This window comes from Orussus abietinus, unplaced genomic scaffold (genome assembly GCF_000612105.2).
Source record: "Orussus abietinus isolate OABI.00-Male unplaced genomic scaffold, Oabi_2.0 scaffold1, whole genome shotgun sequence".
Taxonomy (NCBI): domain Eukaryota; kingdom Metazoa; phylum Arthropoda; class Insecta; order Hymenoptera; family Orussidae; genus Orussus; species Orussus abietinus.
In genome coordinates this window covers 4,623,678-4,648,304 of record NW_019396017.1, presented here as the reverse complement: position 1 = coordinate 4,648,304, position 24,627 = coordinate 4,623,678, and the positions used below count along the sequence as shown (strand labels likewise).

The 24,627-nt window shown below is 52.1% G+C and overlaps 5 protein-coding genes across 10 annotated transcripts; 1 reads left to right on the top strand and 4 right to left on the bottom strand.

The window, feature by feature from the left end:
* Positions 1-57: 57 nt before the first annotated feature.
* Positions 58-3,097, bottom strand: LOC105698054 (sodium-coupled monocarboxylate transporter 2). Its single transcript, XM_012421942.1, has 8 exons — positions 2,536-3,097; positions 1,932-2,277; positions 1,690-1,844; positions 1,487-1,627; positions 1,233-1,338; positions 955-1,176; positions 365-861; positions 58-291 (listed from the first exon to the last, which is right to left on the bottom strand). The coding sequence occupies exons 1-8, from the start codon at positions 2,754-2,756 to the stop codon at positions 186-188; spliced, it is 1,794 nt and encodes a 597-aa protein (XP_012277365.1). The 5' UTR covers positions 2,757-3,097; the 3' UTR covers positions 58-185.
* Positions 3,098-3,242: 145 nt separating this feature from the next.
* Positions 3,243-5,789, bottom strand: LOC105698053 (KICSTOR complex protein ITFG2-like). 2 transcript variants are annotated; one of them, XM_012421940.1, is made up of 7 exons: positions 5,622-5,789; positions 5,265-5,493; positions 5,189-5,194; positions 4,884-5,041; positions 4,062-4,798; positions 3,727-3,961; positions 3,243-3,528 (listed from the first exon to the last, which is right to left on the bottom strand). In XM_012421940.1, the coding sequence occupies exons 1-7, from the start codon at positions 5,766-5,768 to the stop codon at positions 3,346-3,348; spliced, it is 1,695 nt and encodes a 564-aa protein (XP_012277363.1). In that variant the 5' UTR covers positions 5,769-5,789; the 3' UTR covers positions 3,243-3,345. The 2 variants fall into 2 exon arrangements, with proteins under 2 accessions (XP_012277363.1, XP_012277362.1); XM_012421939.1 differs by having other exon boundaries at positions 4,884-5,194.
* On the bottom strand, positions 5,747-7,004 carry LOC105698055 (mitochondrial inner membrane protease subunit 2). 4 transcript variants are annotated; one of them, XM_012421944.1, is made up of 4 exons: positions 6,926-7,004; positions 6,666-6,856; positions 6,160-6,521; positions 5,747-5,983 (listed from the first exon to the last, which is right to left on the bottom strand). In XM_012421944.1, exons 3-4 carry the CDS (start codon positions 6,463-6,465, stop codon positions 5,783-5,785), a joined length of 507 nt encoding a protein of 168 aa, XP_012277367.1. In that variant the 5' UTR covers positions 6,466-6,521; positions 6,666-6,856; positions 6,926-7,004; the 3' UTR covers positions 5,747-5,782. The 4 variants fall into 4 exon arrangements, with proteins under 4 accessions (XP_012277367.1, XP_012277369.1, XP_012277366.1 ...); XM_012421946.1 differs by having other exon boundaries at positions 6,160-6,428; XM_012421943.1 differs by having other exon boundaries at positions 6,160-6,856.
* Positions 7,005-7,803: 799 nt separating this feature from the next.
* LOC105698052 (calcium-dependent secretion activator) lies at positions 7,804-16,476 on the bottom strand. 2 transcript variants are annotated; one of them, XM_023434716.1, is made up of 14 exons: positions 16,319-16,476; positions 16,052-16,219; positions 15,017-15,508; positions 14,544-14,947; positions 13,959-14,423; positions 13,282-13,641; positions 12,656-12,895; positions 12,284-12,584; positions 11,393-11,549; positions 10,771-11,222; positions 10,537-10,695; positions 10,343-10,459; positions 10,026-10,264; positions 7,804-9,864 (listed from the first exon to the last, which is right to left on the bottom strand). In XM_023434716.1, the coding sequence occupies exons 1-14, from the start codon at positions 16,418-16,420 to the stop codon at positions 9,657-9,659; spliced, it is 3,864 nt and encodes a 1,287-aa protein (XP_023290484.1). In that variant the 5' UTR covers positions 16,421-16,476; the 3' UTR covers positions 7,804-9,656. The 2 variants fall into 2 exon arrangements, with proteins under 2 accessions (XP_023290484.1, XP_023290485.1); XM_023434717.1 differs by lacking the exons at positions 15,017-15,508; positions 16,052-16,219; positions 16,319-16,476 and having other exon boundaries at positions 12,281-12,584; positions 14,544-14,983.
* A 3,536-nt stretch (positions 16,477-20,012) lies between these two features.
* LOC105698090 (beta-1,3-galactosyltransferase 5-like) lies at positions 20,013-24,501 on the top strand. Its single transcript, XM_012422026.1, has 2 exons — positions 20,013-20,641; positions 20,990-24,501. The coding sequence occupies exons 1-2, from the start codon at positions 20,509-20,511 to the stop codon at positions 22,084-22,086; spliced, it is 1,230 nt and encodes a 409-aa protein (XP_012277449.1). The 5' UTR covers positions 20,013-20,508; the 3' UTR covers positions 22,087-24,501.
* Positions 24,502-24,627: the final 126 nt, after the last annotated feature.

The window sequence follows — 24,627 nt, the reverse complement described above, 5'->3', positions numbered from 1 at the left end:
CGAGATGCGTCGGGCGGATAAGTAATCTGGTCAATTTGACACCCTCGTCGACCGCTAATGGACGCGTTCGGTCCTCGACGGATCGGTAGGGCTGATTTTCACGGAAAGCGTCGTCGATCGGATCCGAAACCGAGCATTTCTTTCCGCGACGGCGGGCTCCGGGACTCTGCTTATTTTTTCCTGGATTACGGCAATCGGTAAACGTCGATATCCTCCTTCTCCTTCTCCTTGCCCTTCGCCTCCTGAATCGCGTGCATGAAGACCTCGGTGTACCTCTTCGGAGGTAGGAACCTGTCGGGCAACGAAAGCGATCCGAGCTCCGATTCGTTTGCGACAACGGCAACGGGACGCAAAGGGTACGAACCTGCGGACGATGGGAGGAAAATGGTCCCTGTCGAGATCCTGCAAGTTGGACGGTCCGAAAAGGAAACTGACGATCGTGCCCACGACCATGACGGTCAGGGCGCCTACCAAGGTGTAGTACATGAAGGACACGTGGTACAGGGCGAGGGGCTCGTCCTCGGAAGGGATCGACGCAGGGGTCGTCGTCGTCGCGTTGAACCTTTCCGAAAGTGGACAGCCCTCCGTGGAGAGCGGCAGCGGTTCGTAAACGATGATTCGACGCGCCATGTAGTATTGAGTACCGACGATGATCCATATCATGAGGCACATGGAACAGGCACCACCGACCACGGCTCCCTTCGTGTTTGCCCATGGCATCAGCATACCCAAGGAGAACAGGCCTAACATGGCACCTGCTGTGATTCCGTTCAGGCTGAGGGACACTTGGAATATGTCTCCCAGCTCGTCCACCACGAAGACCATGCACACGCACAGCACTCCCAGCAGGACCACCGTCACCTGACCGACCACATTTGACCAAAATTGACCACTCCTTCGTATTCGCGCTCCACCGCGCACGGCGAATCGGGGGCCGACCCGCGGAAAGTTTACCTTCATTATTCCCGCGGCCCTGGCCTCCCGGTCGGCGCTCTCGGGCATCCAGGGGTCCACGAAGTCCTCGTAGATCGTGCCAGCCGCCGTGTTCAAGCAGGCGCTCATGGTGGAGAGGCCGGCGCTCACCAGCCCGGCGAGGAACAGTCCCGGAAGGCCCGGGATGTCGCCGGCGACGTCCATCACGTAGTACGGCAGGATCTGATCGCTCTTGGACACCACCTGAAGATCGACCCGATTCGTGACTCGAGTCGGGGAAACCTCGGGGTGCCTCTTACCGTGCTGGACGGGTCGCAGTCGTGGTACTTGGTGTACATGGCGAGGCCCGTAAAGATCGAGGTCCACTTTATGACGACCAGTCCCACTGCCATCACCGCCAGAGCTCTGTCAAATGACCGACGAGTACCCTGTTATACGCGAATCGGGAAAAGTAGGCGCGATCGACTCGTTGTCGCGTCGCTCTCGATAATTCCGACTCGAACGGACGCGAGCAACGAGCCGACGCCCTCCGAGAGATCCAACGAACACTGACTTTCTCGCGTCCTTGACGGTGGGTACCGAGAGGAACCTCTGCATCGATCCTTGAGTCACTCCGAGCGACGAGGTCCACGTCAGCACCATGCCGACCGACATCCCCCAGAAGCTGTTCCTCACGAAGGGACTCGGATTCATGCTAGCGAACGAGCAGAAGTCGCAAATCAGAAATCGGTCGAGAGTTCGCCTCGAACGACTTACTTCCAAAACTCGAGCCTGCTTCCTTCGCCCGCTACCCTCCAGATATTCGAGATGCCGCCAGCCGAAGAGATTCCTAAAAAGAGGACGGCGAACAAACTTCCAATGGTCACCGTCAGCTGGATCGCGTCCGACCACACCACGGCTTTCAGGCCACCCTGAAAACGAAGGCGTCCCCGTTTCCCTAAGTAACGTAAAATCATTTCCTCGCGACGGACCGCCCCGAATCGATCGGCTCGCCTTACTATGGTCGTGTAGAAGATGCAAACGACGCAGATGACGGGCGCGACCACGTGCAGATTGAACTCGGTCGCCTGAGCGAAGGCCAGAGCGGGGACGTAGATGACCAGGGGGATGTAGGTGATCAGCGAGAAGGTGTAAAGAAAGGACGCCAGCAGTCGAACGGGCCGCGAAAACCTCGCTTCCAGGTACTCGAAGGTGCTGGTGAGCTGCAGCTTGTAGAAGACGGGCAGGTAGACGCTGGACACCAGGAAGCACGACGCGAACGACGTGACGACGCACGCCGCGTACTGCGTCCCGAACAGGTAAACCTCCGACGGAACGCCCAGCAACGATATTCCGGACAAGTGGCTGAAATTCGAGATGCTCGTGACCGGGCTGGGCGCGATCGAGTGCGCGCCGCGTCGACGACGACCTCGCCCAAAGGGAACGGATCCTTCTCGCGGTCTTATCGTGACGTCCGTTTCGTCAACATTTGCCACGGGTGGCAGGTGCTCTCGCGTGATACAAGTGGCGTCTTATCGGAAGGAGCAGCGACAGCTCCCATTGGGCGGAGACCCGCGCGGTCCGATAACGCGTCGGCCGCGGTCCCCCCTGAGCGGGGCTTACCTCGCGATCAGACTCATGCTCACTGGGAAGAATGCCATGGTCTTCCCTCCGAGCAGGTACTCCGTCGTATTATCCTGCTTTTTCCCGAAGAAGCCAAAGTAGATGCCGATCAGGATGCTGACCCCCAGCAGGCCTCCGAACAGAACGTAGTCCGTCCATCCGAACGTCAGATGCTCCAGCTGGGTGTTGAACGAATTTATCGCCGTACCGTTCTCCGTCATTGTTAATTCCAAACGTTCCTTCGGTATTAATCCCGGATTATCGAGATCTTAAACGCGCGCGCGCGCGCGGGTGACGCAACCGTGGAGAGCTCGGTGATGAATATTTCGAGAACCAGACCGACCGATGCGTGGAACGGGTCAAACGGAAAGACAGGGAATCTGCATTTCCACTGACGATCGTAAGAAGCGATTCGATGTTATATATTAGGCCTACTTTGTTGACATTCCCAGCATAATTTATAACTGTGCGATAACGAGCGTTTGGCGCTGGATGAGAACGGCCGCAAATAGCGCCGTCGATTAGGTCCTTCGTGGCGTGGATGGGTTTACCCGGCGAAAAAAGCGGCGCGACCCTATAAAGTATCCTACAATCGTGTTCCTGATAACGACCGAGTAGAATCGTACCGATATTCTTCCTAACGATCGTTCAACCGTCGTTTCTACCCCTGTATCTCCTACGCACCGGGGATTTGGTTAAATCGTTCCTTTGTATTCATGCCTTCTGCGCATGGCGTGTTTTGAACCGTCGTCATTTACACAGGATTTGGAGAACGATAGGTTGAGCCGCCTTAAGATGTATTGGTCGCGATCAATCGCGTTGTCCGTACAACAACCACTCCGTTAGTTGTCGCAGCTTTTCTCGTTTTTCGCCTTCGTTGCTTGAATCCAGCATCTCTTCTAAAACTTGTCTTTCATCTGGATCTAATTCGTCTATTGGATCCATAGGAGTAATCACCATATGTGGCAGAATTACGTCGTAATATAGAAATATCTAACATAAAACGGAATATCGCGTATTAATATTTCTTTCAACAAGTTTTCGCAACTTAACTAACGACGTTAAACGGAATTGGCGCGAGTTCTTTGAAGACAAACATTGGGAAATTCAATGTACAAACAAATTAAAACGGAGCGCGACTATTTCAGCAAATAATCTGTTCTTATTCGTGTAATCGGTAAGTCTAAATACCTTGTTAGTAAAGGTATTATACACTAAAGATGGCGTCGAGTTCCCTTGGGTAACACTGTATTTTCCCGTACAGAAAGCTCTGACCGATTCTCCGAATTGAAAACGGACGCTGTTCTTTTGTTGATCGAGTATGTAAGTCTGCCCATCCCATGCACATGCAACGATTTCATCCTTGCCATCTCCCGTCACGTCTAATCGACATAGGGCAAAAATCTGATGATCAACTTGCATGGCCCTGGAAGAAATTTATAAATTTAAAAATGTTCGTTTTCATAAAGCACGACCAACGTGAGCGATTGTCGCTGCTTATGGACATCTCTAAGGAGGAAAATTACCACATAATTATTTCGTTTTGAACCAACATAATGGTTCCATCCAACGTAGCTAAAGCATATGGTTTGCCGTTTGAAGTACTTTTCTCACTATTCCCAAGTATATTAACTTTATCTTTTGTGGCGAAATCATTGTTATTGTTATTATTGTTGTGCGAGAAATCATTGTACATTGACAGCACGGATTTCTTTTCCTCTTTTGAGTCAAACTCTCCGAGAATAACGTTACCACCTACCAAGTTACCATCCACTTGATCGGATTCAGTTGAATCGAGTTTACTATAAAATATACTTGTTACAATATTTGCACCATGTGAATATTGCCCTTTTCTTAAATGATCCGTTGCGTCCAACGCAAATTTTTTCTTCTCTGAATGGGAAAACTGTCTTGTACATTCCGCACTTTCGAGTTCTGTTACCGATGAAATCTGACCAATCGAATCATCATCCAATGTGTATATCGAGACTTTTGACCCGTCCCTTGATATATCTCGATCTGTTGAAGGTACAATTGGTTTTCCTCCTAATTCCAAATCGCCCATTATTTCAGTTGAAATATTTGGATTGCGCATTCTGGAAATTCCCAGCGTTTGGTAATCTATGCAACTTGCTGCAGCTTCACCATTGACGTCTAAAGTATTATGTTCTTCAAAGTGACTGTTGTCTGGATTGCACTTGATTCGCATAAAAGTACCGCCTGGTTGAGCTACTAGCAACGTAGGTACTCCATCTCCTGAATGCTATCAGTACGAAGATAAAATTGGACTCATTAAATTCAATTATGTTTTATTAATTATAATAATAAAAAAATTAATCATTATGTACCTGAAGCGTAACCGTTCCAATTTGGTCAGTGCATTCCCATTTGTTAAGTCCAACTAGTTTACCCGTGCCTAAATCAGCATTGCATGACCATCGATATGATCTTACAACTCGATCGGTCAAACCAATAACCATTTCGTTTGCTCCGTCTTTGTCGATGTCTGCAATGAGAACAATTTTGGTGTTTGTTGGGATTCTTTGAACATGGACACATTCCATTTTTCCAGACAACTCGTTAACTTCGTTTGTACTATCAATGTGATCGGTGACAATCGATGTACTCATATCCGTTCCTATATCTACCGTACCTTGCCCTGTAAAAGTGTTACAATTAACAATAGGAAAAAATTGAAAAATTTTCTCTTTAGATTAAACACTGCATACCTGAGCTTATTTTAAGGTTATCCAAGCTAATAACTTCTTTACCGGACTGAAGATTAGCTGAATTTGATGCAGTTGCGGTTGAATTAGCAGGCCTTGGACTATAAAAAATGTGGGCCCACCCATCTCCACAAATTACAACAAGAGCATTGCAGCCATAATTGAAAATATCACCAATTGCGACACTTGTCACAAGACCCAGTCCCGTTATCTTTTGCCACAGTTCTGATCCCTGTATCGTACCGACATAATATCATAAGTGTATGGTACACAGAAAACTCTAATCAATGTAATATCAGTACTTTTGTAAATTGCTGTGTTAATAACAATTTGTACATTATTAAAAGTACACGAATGTACCTTGAATATATGTAGTTCTCCTTCCGTGGTACCAATAACTAATTCATTATCACCATCGTTATCAACATCTCCGATCGTTAGTCCGTGTCTACAAACAGTTCCAGGCAAATCCCACTGCAAACGTTTAATAAAGCGAACGGCTTTCATCTTGGATCAGAACTTTATATCGTTACGGTTCTCCGTAAATTAAGTGGTCTACGGTGATCGGGTAACGAAGAGTTAAGATATTGCCAACGGTTTGGCGGCCAGACGATACACGTGGCTTTTGCTGTAACCAGACCAAGCGAAATTGGTCCAAAACAGTTAGAATCCATGGACTGACCGGTATGATCACCTTCTACCCAGCAGTGACCATCTGGTACCTGAATCGAAATAAACAGAAGTACATACAAAAGCATATACATACCATGCACTGTATTGGGTTGGCAACTAAATAATTGCAGATTTTGTCGATAGATGGTATTAAAAAATCCGCAATCACTTAGTTGCCAACCCAATAGTATACAGATTTCAAAGGTACTTAAATAATATTTCATACCTTAAGAAATTCAGATTTATAGCCTATCGTATGTACAATATCTCCTGCTACCGCTACCACTCGTTTAATTAACATTTGATTGGGGTACTTGGGAGAAGTAAGAGATATTACATCTCCACGTTCCACTTTATACCCACGAACTTGCCATCGATTTAGAAAGACATAGTCGGTTTGTCGAAGATCAGGATTTAAGACAGGCTGCATCGAGACACCTTCTACTCGGGCCACATAACCTACCGTATCCAAGAAGGTTATCCCAATCGGGATGCCTACAAGGATATTTCGGAGAAGTAGCGGTACTTTCATGTAAATCAATTCTATGTCAAAATAATGTCAACTCAAGAACTGACATTGTCGAAGACCTAAATCGATGATATTTAGTAAAGGATATCTCCTCAACTGTTCCTTCGAGGAACTTGCAATTTTCAAAGACTCCTCAAAGGAAGGGAGTATATTTAATTTCCTTTAAGGTTATGTCGCCGCTGACTGATAACGAATTAACTTACACGTAATCATGCATCACGATGTAAGTTACCGTCACGTACAAAGTACATTTTTTACTGTATGTCCTTAACCAGTTCTAAATCTGCATCCGTGCTGAATGTCGGTCCCGTGTCGATCCCAGTATGATCCTTATCCAGTTAGAAACACCTTTAATTATCTAAGGCTATGTTAAAATCCAGGGTAACGACTTTACCTATTAACAATACAGAACACATTACGCCAACATTTTTAACGCGAATTCATTAACGCAAATCTAACTCACGGGAAACAATGCTAATACTGGTAATACCGAAATACACCTATTCATGAAGAATAAAAGCAGACAGAGAAGATGAGAGTTGCCACGGCTCAGAAAGCACAGTTATGGAACTTTTTGCGACACGAGCGCCGATATCGTTGCGGACGTTTTAGGTACTTGACGGGACGAAGGACGACTCTAGTCTACGCCATCACGTAAATCCATCCTGAATAGTATCGACAATTGTTAAAGCGCTGAAAGGTTTTTAAAATGAGCCAAGCGAGTTAATTGCGCCGTTTTTTTTCGAGGGATATTACATCGACGACGCGGACACATTCGATCGAACCGTCCGCGAGGACGGTTTCATTGGATCTTCGACTTCTGAGCTTCCGTTGAATTTTGTCCGCACTTACTTTCATTTAAGCTTTAAAGCCCCTGTTCTCACCTTTAAGACGAGCCGTCGGGCGAGTCGCTGCGATTTTTCTTCGAAACGGCACAAGGTGAACGCGGCACGCGATGGTGAACAAAAGTGCAAGGCGTTTGCAAGTGATTTATTTACATAAACAGTCCGCACAATGGTCATGCCGTGGAAACGGAAGCGAAAAGCGATGCCGATCTTGTGCGAGTCGGATCGACGATGGACGGGCGAGCGAGCGAGCGAGTTCCCTTGTTCGAATCGACAAGGAATATGCAATGCGTGAAACGGTAATCGTGCCGGGGATGAAGATGTAGCAAAAGGGGAACCGGAGGAACCGATAAGTCTCGCGGATCGGAAGGACGTAGGGGGCGAGGCGGAGACGCGGAGAGCCGAAGAACCGAAAACCCTCCCGAGCGCGCCGATGACGACTCCACTGGGGACGGTGCTCGTGTCCCGGTTCGAACGAGGAAATAAAATTCGGAGAGACCTTTTATCGGGGCTTTTGTGCCCGAATTTTTATTAACGAGAGAACAACAGTGGAATCGAAGTTAAAACTTGCTAGAATACCGTCTAGAGTAAAAAGTCCCCTCTGTGGTCGATTACTGGCACGATTAACACAATAAGGAGATAGAGACGGAGAAAGTGAGACAGAGAGACAGAGAGACAGAGAGAGAGAGACAGAGACAGAGACAGAGACGAGGTGGGGGAGAAAAAGGTACCTCGGTACCGTAGTGCTGGAGTATAGCATCGTCGGAGCGGAAAGAGACATCGTTCCGTAACTGTCCTAGCCTAGTATATGGATTACAGTAGAGTCGTTACCGATAGTAGAAGAATAATATAACGATAATCATAATGAGCTCTAGATAGAATCATTGCGCGATCGTCACGGATACGATGGAACGACCCCGTAAACGTCGTCTTCGACGGTGCGACGATGGTTCGCTCCTGCCGCGTCGTGTCTCTCTTGAGGCTCTTATAGCTCCGGGCCAATAGGAATCCCCTCGCTCGGTTTTCGTTTGCGCGCGAGACTAGCGACAAATGCCGTTTCTCTTTTCTTCTCCGCCATCACGAATCACTTCGAGTCCTCCTCGGAGAATGCGCCTCGCGTTCCCGAACTCGAACGATATGCGCGACTTCCAAGATTGCCAGACCTCGACGGGACCGAGCTTGGCAGTCGCGCTCGACGATCGACCGTTCTCTCGCGTCCGGTGAAGCTTCGACTAACGATATTTACAAAGTGATCGCAAACTCTGACCGACCTCGGCCGTTCTTTCTTGCGAACGAGGCGCGCTCGGCACGGTCTCGGTTGCGCCGCTCGTGCGAGCGCTCTTCCCGATACTTCAATTGCAACGTATGCCCAGGCAAGACCACGCCCGCGATCCCGAGATCTCGTTAAAAATATGCCAGATAACCCGTAACCGCCGACAAATCCGAGTTACCGCCCGTTGGAGATCGAAAATTCGGAACGCGACGCTCGATGCCAAATGCGCCGGGCGTCCGTCCGTTCTCGTTCGTTCGCGAAAACCCTCCGTTTCTTTAGAATCTCTCGCGCCCTCGGGGGCGAATCTTAAAAATGGTTCGAAGGCACCGATCGCTCATCGACGTCACAAAGAGCGCGTCCTGGGAAGGTTCTCGACCCGGACCCGTCCCTTTCCCTTCGACCATCTCCTATCCGGCGGAGTGATCATGGCCTTCCCTTGTTCTACAATTCGTGCGTTTCTTCGGTACGCCTCGCGGACTGAATTGCTCTCCAATACACGCTAAATAGGAAAATCCGTTACGACGATCCTTATCTAATATTAACCGCGTACCTCCGGTTCGGGGATCGCGCGGGTATCCAATAGCTGCGTCACCCCTTCGCGTGCCTCTCGCTCTACGCGCGCGCGTAGCTTTCCTCCCGCTCGATTTCTCCGGTTGCGCCTCCACTCGGAGACTAAGCCTCGGCCGCGAAGGCGCGGATCCACCGATTCCAGGTACTCCCAGGGACTGGGACTCTCTTCCAGCTTCGATTGCCCGGTCAAAGAGGAGACCTCCTTCCTCGAGAACGCGGCCGAACTCGATGTTGGTCTCGGGTTAGGACCTCCGGTGGACTCTCGACGAAACCACGTCCGACGCGACGACCCCGTTGCGACTAGGAGATTCGGAAGCCATCTCGGCTGTATCGCTTCCGGAAATTCTTCTCATTGTCAGCTCCTCTGCCGGGAAGAACTTCTAAGGCTTGTTTAGCTCCTACGAATCCTAGGTACTTTTTGGGTCTTCTCGCTGCAACCTACTCGGTAGACGAGCGGATTAAGGGACGTCCTAGGTGAAATTAAATTAACGGCGGGTTGTTCCTTGTTAGAACCAACTGGTGGCGCCGCCGAATTTGGTTGAAAGGCCACCAATGCCTTTGCCGAACATGCTGCCCACTTTCCCGACCACGTTGGAGGTCACGTTAGAGATGTTCGCTACGTAGTTACCGTCGTCCCCAGCGATCGTCTCGACGACCGTCACCTTTGTCTTGGGCCTCTCCACGTCCTCGTCGTTGCCGTTTTCCGACAATCCTCTGAAAAATAGGGAATGGAACGGATAAAGATGTTGAATTTGGAACAAGTATCGGAAACCGAGAACCAGCAGAGGAGCTCTTCGAGATAGGCTAAGAAATACCAATTTCTCGCCGTTGCTCCGAACGATTCGAGATTAAACCGTTTAGGTCGATCGACTTACTCCTCGTTTTGAGCGCTCATGGTTAAGGCACAAGTTGCTTCCTCCGTTTGCATCCTCTGCGATATCGTCTGATATGTCTGCGAGTTCAGTTTGTCCTCCATAACTCCTTGGAGTTCGAAGTCCGAATAAACCTTCTTCACGATGTGAGCGAGGCACGTGCACTGGTACAGGTGCAGGCTGTTGTCGAGCCTTTCCGACAGCCAGTTGCACAGCATCTGGATCTGCGCCGTGTACCATTGCTGGACGCGATAACGGAGATGCACGATAACCCATTAGCCAAAGACAGCCGGTGTTCCGGAGGACGCGAAAATTCATACCTCGAAGAAGGTCAGAATCCAGAGCTCGTCGATGACCTTGCTGCGAATCTGGTCCATGCAGTTCCTCGTGAAATTCACGTAGGCCTGACCCATCTCTTTTCCGCTACCCGAGACCTTCTGCGAACCGAAGTCGAGATTTATCGAGAAGCCGCGAGATTCGCGGGATATCTCGCCGTTACAACTCGTTTACGTACCGTAAAACTAAGAATGGAGCCGATGAACGAGCCCTCGTCATACCGCGCCAGCTTGGAGAGGGTCGTCTCCAGAACAGTCACCAGCTTGTTGATCATTCCTTGAGTCATCGCCGCTGACGTCTTTTCTATGAGGTCGTCGATCTTGGCGTGGTATTGGTGCTAAAGGCAGAAAACGGGAGTACATATCCGCGTGGCATCGTTTTCGCGCAATCTCCCGAGGGGATGCCGACTCACCACGTCGACGCCGTCGACGGCGCAGAGCTTGAAGCTCTTGTTCTTTGCATCGAGGATGACGTTGACCATGGCGCACATCTCCGAGGGTATGATGTAGTCGGTCGAGATGAAGGTGACGCCTTTCTTCAGCCACTGCTGGAAGGCCGCGTCGGTTCTCTGGATGCAGGACTCGATCATGTCGCAGGCCATCAGTTTGAGTCGCTGCTCCAGATGTTGGCGAAACTCCGGATCCGGCCAGTGGAGTCCGCCGATGAAGGTCTGCAGAGCGTCGAGCTTCCAGAAGAGGTCCTCCGAGGTGGCGCACCCGTTGCCCTTGATCTCCCAGCGCTCCTTCTCGAAGCCCTTGTGGATGGACTGGGCGATCGACGTCTCCATCAGATCCACGTAGCGGACGACGAGCGGTGCAAACGTGTCCCGCAGGTGCTGATGGAATCTCCCGTTCTTCAAGTTGTCTGCCGGTCAAGGTAAGCGATTGACGCGGAAGAACCTTCGCCAAATGATTTTGAGGAAAAAGAGGAGAGGAGAGGAAGGATACCTCATCGGCGGCTCATCGATCTCGCGTTGCTTCGTCTCGGTACACGGACGTGCGTTTTCTCGGTATACCGTGTAAAGTAGGACTCACCATCGGTCGACAAGTAGTCGTTCATGATCTGGAACAACGGGAAACTATCCCAGGTGTCGGGCGGCTGTTCGGAGAGCACCTTGTCCATGTCGACCGCGAAGAGGGACCAGAAGATCTCGGCGTGCTCCACCAGGAGGTCGCTAAACCAGGCGAACGCCTGCGGTGCGGTGTAGTAGGAGCGACACGTGAAAATATTGGACGACACACATATACGGTGGGAAAATCTTCTCAAGCTCGGGATGGTGGGACCGCCATCCCGAGCGCGGAGCCCTCGAGCACCCAGAAGACACTACCGAAGCTACGTTTCGGCCGAGTGCGAGAAACAATCAAATTTAACCACGGAGAGAGGTACACGCGCGAGCGTGGTTACGCCTTCCGCCAGGGATCGTCTCCTTTTTCCGAGATTGCAAGAGGCATCGACGGTACCAAAGGTAAAAAAAAAAAAAGAAAAGGATCGTTAATGATCGTATCGGACGGAACTCGGTAACCACCCCTACGTATACAATTCCCTCCGCGGGATGAGCGCCATAATGCGTATACGCCACCGGTTACCATTGTTCCTTCGGCAAGTTTCGGCGTAGACGAAGAGCCCTACGAAGCCCGCCGCTAACCTCGGCGACGATCTCCTCTCGTCCCCGCCGTTGGCCAGGCTTTACGGACTCGTTCGGGAGACATCGGCGTCGAGGTAAAGTTTAGTTCGCAAGACCGACCTGGATTGCATGTACCGAACCGACGACGGTGAGAAAACGAGAACCAAGGATGGCAGGGTGAACGACGAACGTTGTCTTCTGAGGAGGCGGCGGACACTTACCAGGCCCGTGGCTCTGCATGCTACCCTCTCTCTCGAGAGCCCCGGGTAAGAACACTCGGTTCTAAAAACCTAACTAATACCTCCGAATAATGTTCCTCGTTTTGCTGCAACAGGTCGACACAAAGCTCCGCGAGGTGGATGAGGTCCTCGAGTTTCTTACTGGGAGGCACGCAGACCTCCCCATTGAAATCGTCCTCGATCTTCGCCACGGCGGAGAGCTTTGTGTAGTTGACGAGTGCAGCGGTCTCTAGGCAAGACTTGATCATGCCGCGTACTTCCTCGGCCGGGATCGGGGAACTTATATCCTTCATCAGGACCCGTTCCAAGAGCGACAGGGTCGCCTTCAGGGCACCCTCGGGTCGACCGAACGGGAAGCTCGACCTAAAAAGGGCCGCGAGCCTCGTCGAATTATCTCGCTCGCGAACCAATGACCATCAAGGAGCAGTCCTTACCTGAAATTCGTGATCTGCTTCTCCAGAAGCTGCCGCAGGCGCTCCTTGATCTCCATGAACTTGTCCTTCTCCTCGTGAGTGACGGAGCCTACGCCATCGGGCCTGTTTCCGTGGACGTGGCTCGCGCAAAACGCGAAGCTGTAGTGAATCAAGGTCGGGTCGATCATGATCCCTCGCTCCGCCCTGTCCAGCAGGTCGCTCAGGGAGCACAGGTGACGGAAGCAACCGCGAACTCCGTATCTGGAAATTCGAGGGAAGAGCTGAGAACGCGAGACGATACTTGCACATGGACCGGGCATTTCTCCGAAACGGCCAGGGGATACAACGGTCGCGCACGGATTTCGATACCGAATTAAACGGTCCAATTCACCCGAGTTCGCGCTACTCGTTTTTCGAGACTATCATCCACCGGCCGGACGACAGTGAGATCGGCTAAGAAACTCAAGGAGAGTATTCCCCTCGTCTTATTAAGTACAAAAAGTTTCCATTTCCCTGACGCACAACGTCCAACGTGATCGCGAACGCGGTGAAATGCTCGGTACATGAATAGCTAGCACCGTCCAAGACCAAAGTAGCCGGTTTCGATTTGCTACATCGACATCGTATCCGTAAATATATTATCAGACCTAGCGCAATATTCGTCGATGACGAAAACCTGTCCTGGAGAGAACCAGCCCAGCGAGCAGTATGGATCGTTCAGTCTGTAGTCCAGCATCAGATTCTGCAGGAACTTAAAGAGCGCCGCGTGGTCGAATTTGCAGGGATCCGCACTGATAAAGTCCTCCATCCCGTGTTTCCTCGCCCGATCGGCATCGCCTTGAATCTTGCTGATGGTCGAATTTTTGTCAGCAACGGAGACGGGCGGCGTGGGCTTGTGGGACTGGCCGGTTGCCCTGTACATGGCCATTACCCACAAATGGCACTCGTTCTCGTCATCCGAGGCGAAGACTATGTTATCGCCTTCACGGACGGCGTTGAAGAAGAATCTGCGCCAGACACACCATCATTCGTAGAGTTCCGCGATGCCTCGACGGTTGTTCGGAACGGAATGTTTCCGTCGCGAGTACCTCCGGGCTGCCGTAAAAGCAAAGCGAAGTTTCGGTTTCTAAAGCGCCGCTTCCTGCTACCTCGTAGAAGAATCGGAACCCGAAGACGGCGTACGACGTTCAACGTTCGGACTCCGAATTCCACCTCGAGGGCTCGTGATCGAAGGGCCTAACCCGAGGGGTACGGAGGACTTTTCGCGACTCTGCTTTTACGGCAGTCATCGGCTCGCGGTAAGGGAACGGTCAGAGGGGTTCACCTTCCACCCTCGAGATCCATGCCGACCATGAGGTTAGCAGAAGCGGCCTCGATATAGTCCACTGTATAGCCATCGAGCTGCATCATTTCCGACGGTTCGCTCTTTTTTTCCTTATACGAACACATCGCAAATGTGTACTGCGAGACCTGGACCAGCACGTAGTACCGCTTCTTCCACTTTTTCCATACCGACTTGCCCAAGGCGTAAAGGTACCCGCAGTGCTTCATGTTCAGCGGCTTGTCCATGCGACAGGCAATCTTGATTCGAAGGTCCTGATCGGGATTGTTTTTCGGGACGGTCATGCGATGCCACTCGGGTACCTTGGGGGATAGAGGAGTCGGCCTGAGGATCACCTTGCCCAACTCCTTGTCCTCCAGGGCCAACATACCAGGATTCTCCGTGTAAAGACGCACTTTTACCACGGGCAAGGGGTACGTCGTAGAGAAATCACCCTGGGTGTCCCACCTGCAACGGTTTCGGGTCAGTCCCGGGAAAGAAAAACGGAATCGTCGCGCCACGAGGGGGGAAGAAACTTCCCGACTACGAGTACCGTGGGATACCTTTCGACACCTCGAGGAAGCTTACATGGGTTTGGAGGCCTCGGCTTGGTCCGTTTGCAGCTTCTCGCCGCCTTCCACCTCCATCGTGCAATAGACTATTCGATTAGGTGCCAGACTCTTGAGGCCCTTGACCTCCATTACGATAACTTCCAATTGGAAGGTCAGGACTACGTCCATCTTGGTCAGCTGGGGATCGGAATCGGCGGAGTCGCCTTCTAACTTAGCTAGAGAGCTCTGACTGCGGCAGCGGGAGCGATCACCGCGGTTGTATCGCTTCAGCTTCTGCAGCCCGTATTTGCTGTCTATCGAACCCTTGGAGACCGGTAACGACTCCAAATTAGCCATTAGCAGGTTGATAGACGACTTGAGCTCTTCTATATAGATCGATTCCATTTCTTTGAGGAGGAACCGCGGCATGAGCTTGCGGTTCTGATGAGAAAGAGGCCGATCAGCGGAGGACGAAGGATCCGGTGGCGAGTCCCTCGAGGTGAACCTTACCTTCTCCATCTCGTTGACCTTCTGTATGCGACCGTCCAGCTCCCTCCTGATGGCGGCAGCCTGCTCGTCGGCTGAATCCAACAGGAGGGCGTTGAACAGCAGCTGGTGCTCGAACTTTTTGATCCCGAGAATCTGCTGGAACATGTCGTAGAGCTGTTCCTTGGAGAGGATCAGTTCCGACTTCAACGACTGTTGCTGTATCCTGGAAGGCCTCTTGGTCTCCTCGTCGCCGGTGCCCTTGTATATGCAATCGAACTTGGCCATCCAGGAGGTGATGACCGTTTCCTTACTCAGCCCGTCGATTTCCGGGAGGGACCGAACTCTCTTTTCTATGTTGATCCTGAACACCTCGCGGAAGTCGTACTGCGAGCAGGCGCCGCTTTGCACCATACGGATCACCCGTTCCGACTTGAGGAACACGTCGAAGTAATGCTGGATCGCGTTGTGGAAGGCCTCGTCCGCCATGATCTGCATCTCCCCTTTCAGGAAACTCTGTCGAGTAAATCGGGCACGGAATGATTCGCATCGCATTTTTCGAATTCGATGCAGAGCTGGATTTCTCCGATCGCGACCGAAAGAGGCGAGGGTCCGAAAAGACCAGACGACGAAAGTTACAGGAACCGTCCGACCGATCCTTGCGAGGAGCGCTCATTTAATCCAATTTTCAAGTAGTCGATTATCCTTTGGACGAACGAAGCAAGAAATCGATTGACATTGGAGCGCTCGCGTAACGCTCCTATAATTCGGATCGATTTATCGTTGTCTCGCGAAGGCGAAGGTTGTGCTTCGGTCAACCGTAAGACCCGTACTAGGGCTTCCGGAAATTACACCCTTTCCTTAAAGGGTTTCTCCCGACAGTGATAACATAAATATCACGGGCGCCTACCTTACGATCGACCCTCTCGCGGTACGCTAATTCGCGTTGACTCCCTTCCTATTACTTTTTCGGCTACGTTTTCTCGCGTTTACGCCCTTCGCGGTCCCGGGGTCGGTACCTAATTATCGGATCCAACGGTTAATCTCGTTCGTAGTTACCTGAAATCGGGAGCCCAGGGTCTCCAGCTGCTGCTTCGTAATTTTCATTTGGCGGCAGGTCATGTCCGTAGGTTGCTTGGCGTTGAAAGGATAGGCGATGCATCGCGAAATAAATACGTAAAGTTGGATTCGAGTTTTCCGCTCCTCCTCTTCGCGTTCCTGCTTGTCCTGGAAAATAACGAGGAAACTCGTCGTTTCGGGGAGGTCGGATCCAGGACCGAGGGTCACCGCGAGAAAAGAAAGAAGGAAAGAAAGACGCGAACGAACCTGCAGCTCGGCCTCCGTCTTCTCGCTCGCGACCGAGGGCGAGGGGCTCGTGGGCCTGGGGGCGGACTTGGCGTAGTTTGCCGCGTCCTGGGCCGCTTCCATCGACGGCGAGAGCGAGTTGCGGGCACTGGCGAGGTTGGGCACGTCGAGGCCCTGGGCCGCCGCCTCCTGCTGGGCCCCCGCGGCCGGGTCGGCACGGCCGTGGGTCGCGCGCGGCCCGTGAGCGGCGCCTCTCCCGGGTCCCCCCGGGGAGGCGGTCGGTCCCGGAGCGGCGGAGAGCGCGGGTCCCGCCGACCCGGGGCCTCCGCTTCCGCCGCCGCCGCCGCCGCCGCCGCCGCCACCCGCGCCGCCGCCTCCGCCGCCGCCGCCGCCGCCGCCGTCGCTGCAGCCGCCGCCGCCGCCGGGGTGCCGACGGGGGCCGTGCGACCCGCCGCCGCGGCCTCCTCCACCACCCCCGTGGCGGGGGCCTTGGTCCTCCTCGCTCTCCTCCTCCGAGGAGCTCGGGTCTATCATCTTCTCCTCGTCACCCCCGGGAGCGGAATCCTCCTCTGCTGGCCGGATCCGTCACGAGCCTCCTGCGGAATAGACCGGTCGATGGGTCGGAAGGAGAGCTTTCAAACTCTAAGAGGAAATTTGCAAGCCGGATGGAAATTCGACCGGGGAGCTGGCACTCGACGGAGGGAGTCTCCACTCTCGGCGAGGACTCCTCGACGTAGGTTAAGTGGAACGAACGGACGTTCATTCTAAGGGGCGATCGATCGATTCGGTTACCGACGATGCCTCGGCTATCGGGACCAACCGGACGATTTGTCCGTTGACCTCCTCCGACGGTACCGCCGGGGCGCGTAATTCGTTGGGTCGAGCATCGATCGGTACGTTTCGTCATCGAGACCAAGTATACGTGGCTACGGTACCAGTCGAGCTTCGACCCTTTCCGTTCCCGTCTTTGAGCGCGTTCGCTTTCCACCCCGCGGAAGGTCAGGGTCCCGAAACGGAACGACGGTCCGCCGACGGGGGCGAGAACGACGCGAGGAGAGGCTAATCGACTTTTCTCTCCTTGTTGCGAAGGATCTCGTCGAGCGATTATATTTCGGCCGAATTTTCGGGCTCGAAGGAACGTGACCGCGCGTCGGGTCGATCCGCGCCTTCCGCGAAGAAAACGGGTCAAATTAAAGGAGAAGAACGTCCTCTTGGTTTTAATCAAATGAACGAGATGAGTTTCGACTCGTAACCGAGGACCTCTTGAACTCGAAAACTCGCAGACTCGTAAAATGTAGCTTTCTCGGCGGATCGAGGGTGGGATCCAGAAGAGAAGGGAGTAGGTCAAGCGACGGACGAGCAACCCCGGGGATGCGACACGCAGGGACGAGGGCGCGGCCAAACGCAAGACCGAAACGAGCGCCTCTCCCCTCGAGGATTCGGCCTCGGGTCGGCCTCGGGGTCGGCCTCGGGGTCGGTCTCCGCCGTGGAATCGCCGCGGGTATTGATCTAGCCACGCGTTCGAATCCGTCGCCATTGCCCTGACCGAGCGACCGCGCCTCCGGCCGTTTCTCGCAACGATTCGCGCGGGCGAGTCCCTAGCTACCTTGAGCGTTTCACGAGGTCGATCGAGGCGCGCAGCGGAGAGGCGTCCCTGGCGAAGGAGACGGCAAGGGGCGCAGCCTCCACCGTTCCCGAGACTCGGACGACGTCGGATCTCGGAACGCTTTTCGAGCGGGCGCACAACCAACCTCTAGCCGTCGCAAGGAGGACTCCCCGCCGGTCGAGGGTCCATAACCGTCACGCTCGGTGACGTGGGATCGGCCTCGAGTCTTCCGGCTGCGCTTCGAACGATCGACTCCTCCGGAACTGGCAAACTGGCAAGTTCGCCGCGGAAGGATCGGTCCTTCGCGAGGGCGGCACGGAGGATCCTTCGCGATTCGCTGGCTGGCGCGCTGGACTGACTCGTGGCCGCCCTCGGGACGCCCGAGCGCCGCCCGAGCACCGCCCGAGCGCCGCCGAGCGAGGCCGAGCACCCTCGAACGTCCCCGAGCGCCACCGAACGCTACTGGGCCATCGATCGGCTGCGCACCGGAGCTCCAGCAGCTGACCGACCGACCGACCGACCGTCCGGACCCACCCGGGACTCTTTTTCGGACTCCTCGAAGGACGGCTCCGTCGTAATTCGAATGTCCCTTTCCCGAGCTAGGGAGCGAACGAAACCTGCGACGAAGGAACGTCTCCCCTGCGAAAATGATTTCGTGGCGCGAGGTCCGTTTCTGGCAACCGGCGTCTCGACCGAAATCGTCCCGGAAGGGTACGATTAATCGTCGAGAGCGTCCTCGAGTGCCCTCGTTCGTCCGGGTCCCTCGCGTCCGTCGACCAAGGATGCCCGGCTGCCGGAAAAAGGAAAACGGTTCGCGCTCGAGGCGTCCGGGATGGCCTTGCGAACGTTCGAAAACATTCGTGACCTAGCCGAGCGCACCACTTGGCGCCGGAACGGTCGAGGATGGTCCGCTCGCGTCGAGCGATGTCAAAGAGTCAGCAGCATTCCGCGGGAATTCTGGCACCGAGCCAGTGCCCGGAAAAATAGGTTATCGATCAACCCCTTGGGCTCGGTAATATCCGCGGTCCGGGTCTCCGGTTCCGCGTCCGAATTCGCCCCGGCCGCGACCGCGACCGACCTCTCCGAGAATTTCAATTTCGAAACGGATTCCATTCTTTCGATCGTTTCGTCGAATGCCTGTATCGAATTCTCGGAGAATCTCCGGAGATACGAATATACGTTCCGCTTTTAGCTTAACCCGAGGTCAACCGTCATGTAAGTTCTCGAACGAACGAGGACGGAAAACCGGTCGATACGAGGACCACGAAACCCCTACCTTAGCGTTTCCGTTGCATCGTCGAAAATCGAATTATTCTCTTTTGAAAGAACGAGATTCAACTTTTGTCCGGAACCTGCCGAAATGCACGAAAACGTTGCGATAGGATATCGTCGAAAGGAAGTGAACGTACTCGTGGAGATCCAATGGCTTCGACGCGCTCCGTAATCGCTTTCCTTCCGGTAACGATAACCAATTTGGCCTGCCTACGCGCGGAACGTGTGTACACGTGTGTACACGTGGACCTCCGATCGTCGACTTTTTGTAAGGGAGGGATGTTTGTAAATTTTTTTCGCGATACGAATTGCGTCCACGGTAGCTTGATGGGGAAGGTTGTTCGGTTTAAATTGATCTCTCGAGCTAGTGGCTGCGATTTTTTTCGGAGGAGATACAGGGTTTTGGAGTTTTTCTGAGGAGTTTTTCACTTTTTCAGCCGGTTCTCCGGCTGCCCAGAGTTGTAACAGGTGGCAAGTGCATTAGCCGTCTGCATCCTCCACCGGAGGTCGCACAGGACGCGGTCGCTCGATCCTTCCCGTGAATCTCTCAACTCATCTCTGATTTGGCAGAGATGAGTTGGGAGATTGCCATAATGGTAAGCCACCACCGTCAACTACCGCATGGTATTACCATCGCGAATACGTGAGTCGCCAACGGCAACTGGTAGGTGGCACAGCCATCGCGAGTGCGCCAGTCCCTATCAGAAATTCGTTGCGCCGCCCTTGGGGGCAAAAAACGGTGAAAGCTAATGTACGAAACCAGAGGGCAGCACACGATGCGATCGCGCAACCCTGCCCGTGAGCAATCTCCCAACTCATTTCTGGTCGCCTCGTGCCTCGTGCCCGTGCCTTCGTTCCTGTTCATTCCTGTTTGTTCCTGTTCGTTCCCGAGTTCGTGACCAATTGTGACCAATGTTCGGTCGAATTCACTTGTGGACGTCGGTATCTGTCAGTATCCATGCGCGAATATCGCGAGTGGAGCAAAGAACGACTCGATGAGTAACGAGCGATGACGCGTTCGTCGAAAGATCCGTCGGAGTTTCGGAATCGAGACGAGGAAACGCTAACCTAACCTAAGTGGCACGCGCACGATGAACCCTTCGGTGCGCATTCGACTCGGTATGACCGAGCCCGGCATCGGACGACGGTGGACGGAGCGGATTGCGAGGCAGGGCAGAAGAAGACTCAAATGGACCGCGGCTTAAGGATAAAGCGACGACTCCGACGAGTAGCAGGCCTGCCGTGATGTTATATAAATGATTTGACCGCGCATCACCGAGGTACTGGTTGACAGAGACGCTTCTCGACCTGGGACATCGCGATACTCGTCATCATGTACCAGTTCCTGCATCTACGCAGTCGCCTCCTGCAGACTCTCATCCTTGGCCTCGTCGTTCTCACCTTCTATGCTTACTACCGCACCACTGTCTATGAGCTTCGACCCTTGGTTTCGACTTGGAATGCTAGTAAGTTTCATCGGATTAGCATTAGAATTAACTCATCGGACGTTGTCTTTCAAGAATCTGCGACATTTGCAAGGACGCGGTAACCGTGCTTGCCGTGTAAAATGTATAGCTTAACGTGCGTTCCATTTTCTACTTAGAGTGCCTTGAAACAAATTTAGTTACATCATATCCGGTAAACGTTTCTTTGACCGAGCGACCCCGCGAGCACTTTTTGATACGGCAAACAAAATTTATTTTCAGAAATTGAATATTTTAATCCTTTGAAAGATTGAGTTTTGCAAACGATAATTTCTATTTTGTATTAGTATACCCAAGTACAAACCTAACATGCTATACGTTTTTTCGCAGGTCGTCTTCTGGTCCTAGAATCGCTCCACCCAACTTCGAATATTAGCGGAGACTCTCAAGTAACGATAATATTAAGAAATTTAACGTTAGAAAGCAACGGCCTAAACGTCAGCATGGTACATAACGTTAGTAACGCTTCGTTTGTCACGACTTTGAATTCTCAACCGGTATCTTTGACTGCCAATGCGTCGAACGAATCCAAATCTAACGTCGATCGATTTATCAAACAATTGGCAAGAACGGTCGATACTACCAAGAATATGGTAAATACGAGCAAAGATACGGCACGTGCGATATATGAATTTGGACACTCCGTATCGGTACCGGAAAGATGTCCCGAATACGGCAAGGGCATGGAACTGATCGTAGTGATCATGTCGGCCCCGAGTCACGTAGAAGCTAGGACTGCCATCAGACAGACCTGGGGGCACTTTGGACAAAGAAAAGACGTCGGTATCCTCTTCATGTTGGGCGTGACAATGGACGCGAAGCTAGAAAGAGTACTGGAACAAGAGCAGAACATGTTCGCGGATGTGATACGTGGTCGGTTCTTCGATTCCTACTCCAATTTAACTCTTAAAACCATTTCGACCCTGGAGTGGGTCGACGGTTACTGTCCCAGGGCAAAGTACCTTCTGAAGACGGATGATGACATGTTTATAAACGTGCCACGATTACTTTCGTTCGTTAATAAGCACGCAAAGGACAAAAACGTCATCTTTGGGAGACTGGCAAAAAAGTGGAAACCCATAAGAAATAAGAGAAGCAAGTATTACGTGTCGCAAGCGCAGTTCAAGCCGCCGGTGTTTCCTGACTTCACGACGGGACCGGCGTACCTGCTTTCGAGGGACGTCGTTCACAAACTTTACGACGCGGCTCTCGACCAGACCTACCTCAAACTCGAGGACGTCTTTACGACGGGCATAGTGGCTCACAAACTCGGTATCAAACGCGCCCATGCCAATGAGTTTCTTAACAAAAGAATCTCCTACAGTCCCTGTAACGTGCAGCGAGGCATCAGCATACACATGGTCAAATACAGCGAGCAGTTTGAACTCTGGAAAAAGTTACTCGACGGCAAAACCAAGTGCAAGTGATAAGAACGTTCCTCTTGCTCTCTATCGTGTACCTCACCGCAATTGTCGCTCTCTACGGGCGTGCTCACGGCTCAAATCCGTACACTTATCGTTGGCGATATACGTACTTAACCTTTTGCACTCCGCGCCATCCCATTTAGACTTAAAATGTCCCCTCAGAGGGGGCAGCGGAGTGCAAAGGGTTAATATGCTCTAGTGATGTAAGTAGGGGATGAGTGGAATCCGTGCGAGGGTCGCTCCGAAGAAAGCCCGCTCTAGTTGGAAGAACGTTTCAAACGTGATTCAAAATCTCGCGCATCTGAAAAGTTGCACATAACCTTACGATTATTTCACGCGATTTTTCTATCCGTTTCCCATTTTCGTAACGTTTGCCTCCGTAGGGGACATTTTAATAGGATTCGGGGAACCGTGGGGAATTTTTAAATTTAACTACTTCCAAAACTAGACACGGAACATGTCTCTTTGAGCGTTCGACTATCTTCGGCCCGACGTATGGACCTCCGAAAGTGAACTTCCACGATATCAAATTTCCTCGAATATCTTGCGAACTATACTCCTGTAAAGTATATTTTGCGTTTAAACTATTTTTGATACGTGTAGTAGTAGCAGCAAGAGATATCCGTGCAAATATGAGAACGCGGAATTTCATGAAAAGGAAGGTTTCTCCTATTTTTAAGACGACGTTTCGGGCCGACAGTAACTTTGGGGAACACTCGTCTTCGAGCTCTCTATCGATTGAGATTTTCCTAAGGCTCCCAATGGCCGCAAGCGAGGACCATCGTCGGGGGCCTCTCTCCCTGTCGGTCAGTATTCTATGCAGCTCAAAGTCGTTGACAACGGTCACTCCTTTACCCTCGGTCCCAAGGGTCCGAACGCAACGAATACCTCGCTATTTTCCGAAGGAAATCTCAGCCGAGAATATTTCGCAACGGATCGCCGACGTTCGAACGAGCGTCGGGAGAATTTGCTCCGTTCAATTCGATCATTTTTATCGAATTTTTATTCCATGACTTCGTATAACCGTATCTCGTATTTAACAGGTGTTTACGCGTCTTCTGTGCGCGGTCGTCCTTACCCGTTGTTCGCGTGGCTCGCGAGACGAGCGACCCGACCCGACTCGACTTCGATTTCCTTAAGGCGACGATCTCTGGAGAATTTCAGGCATTTTTTTAGCGCGGCCACGCAGGGCCCGAGTTCTCGCTTTCTTTCGATCGTCCGATAATACTCGTCGCGATTTTGGCAGTCAAGATTAAACGCAACGTTGGATGAAAATCCGTTTCGCGATTAAAGTAATCGCGCGTTTGGCACCTTGAGCTAAATCCGGTCTCCGCTGTATCGAGCGACATTTGCGTTTGGGAAAACTTTTGCCCTTGGCATCCACGTTCCAGAATTTTCTAGTCAATACATTGACAATAAGGCGATTGCATTCCTTGGGTTTCCTCTCTTTCGGGATAACGCACGTCCGCGCCAACGGGCGAGAAATCTCGGTCGTGGTCGAATCGCTCTCGCTTTTCTCGCGACGATCGCCCTCGGTGGAGGCGCGTAACGTCTCTCCATGCCGTAATGCTTCTACGTTGCCGGCGTAGGTTACGATATAGGTAACCTACGCCGGCCTACCTACTTTCTACGCGGCGTCGTCGTCGTCGCTCGAGCGAATTAAGTCATTTACGTGTCATTTCGTATAATGTAAAAAAAGATATGAAAATTAAGTGAATCGCATTACCCGCGTAGAAAACCGAATGACGAAAATCCCGTCGAGACGACCCGCTCCGAGCATGTTTCGGAGGGCGATGTTCCGGAAGTTTGAAATATTTCACCTACGATCCGTTGTATCACCGCGTATCCGTTTGCCGGCGAAACCACCGATTTCCCGGAATTTTTATACCACGTTGGACGATGTCCCGATATTTAAAGAAATCCGAAGCTCTCTCCGTTTCAAGGATCCCGCTTCCCAGGCGAATCTCGACGGTCGTGCTCGTTTCGGCGTCCTTGGCGTCGTTAAAAAAAGGCGCGGGAATATCCCCTCGGGTGCGAACTCGAGCGCAACGAGTGCGTGCGCATTTTCGTCCAGGTCCAGTCCAGGCCAGGAGCAAACGCGAACGTTCCTGTAAATATTTTCGATCTTGTGCGTACGCATAAGCGGGCATTAGATAGGTAGGCCACCCGTGTCATAGTTCGCCCAATTTATTTAATATTTATGTATCAGACCCCGCGAGGGTGCATTTTATTTTTTTGCTCGCAAAGCGCGAACGTTATCAATTTGTTTCTCCTCTGTTTGTTAGGTCGCGATTTCGATCTAAAACCGACTCACTTCCCGAAGGGTATGGATCCTTGAGAGGGCAGGAAGCGGGAATCCTCGAACCTAGTGTACGAAAGATCGGTGTGAATAAAATCGATGCGAGTTGTCTCTCCAAAGTGGTCGTTCGACGAGGTAAACGTCGATAAGCGAACGGTAGGAAACGCTCCTCATCCGAGCCCCCGGACTTTCGTTTCGATCCGAGTCGATAGGCGGACGAAAACCGTTCACCCATGCTGCAGCCG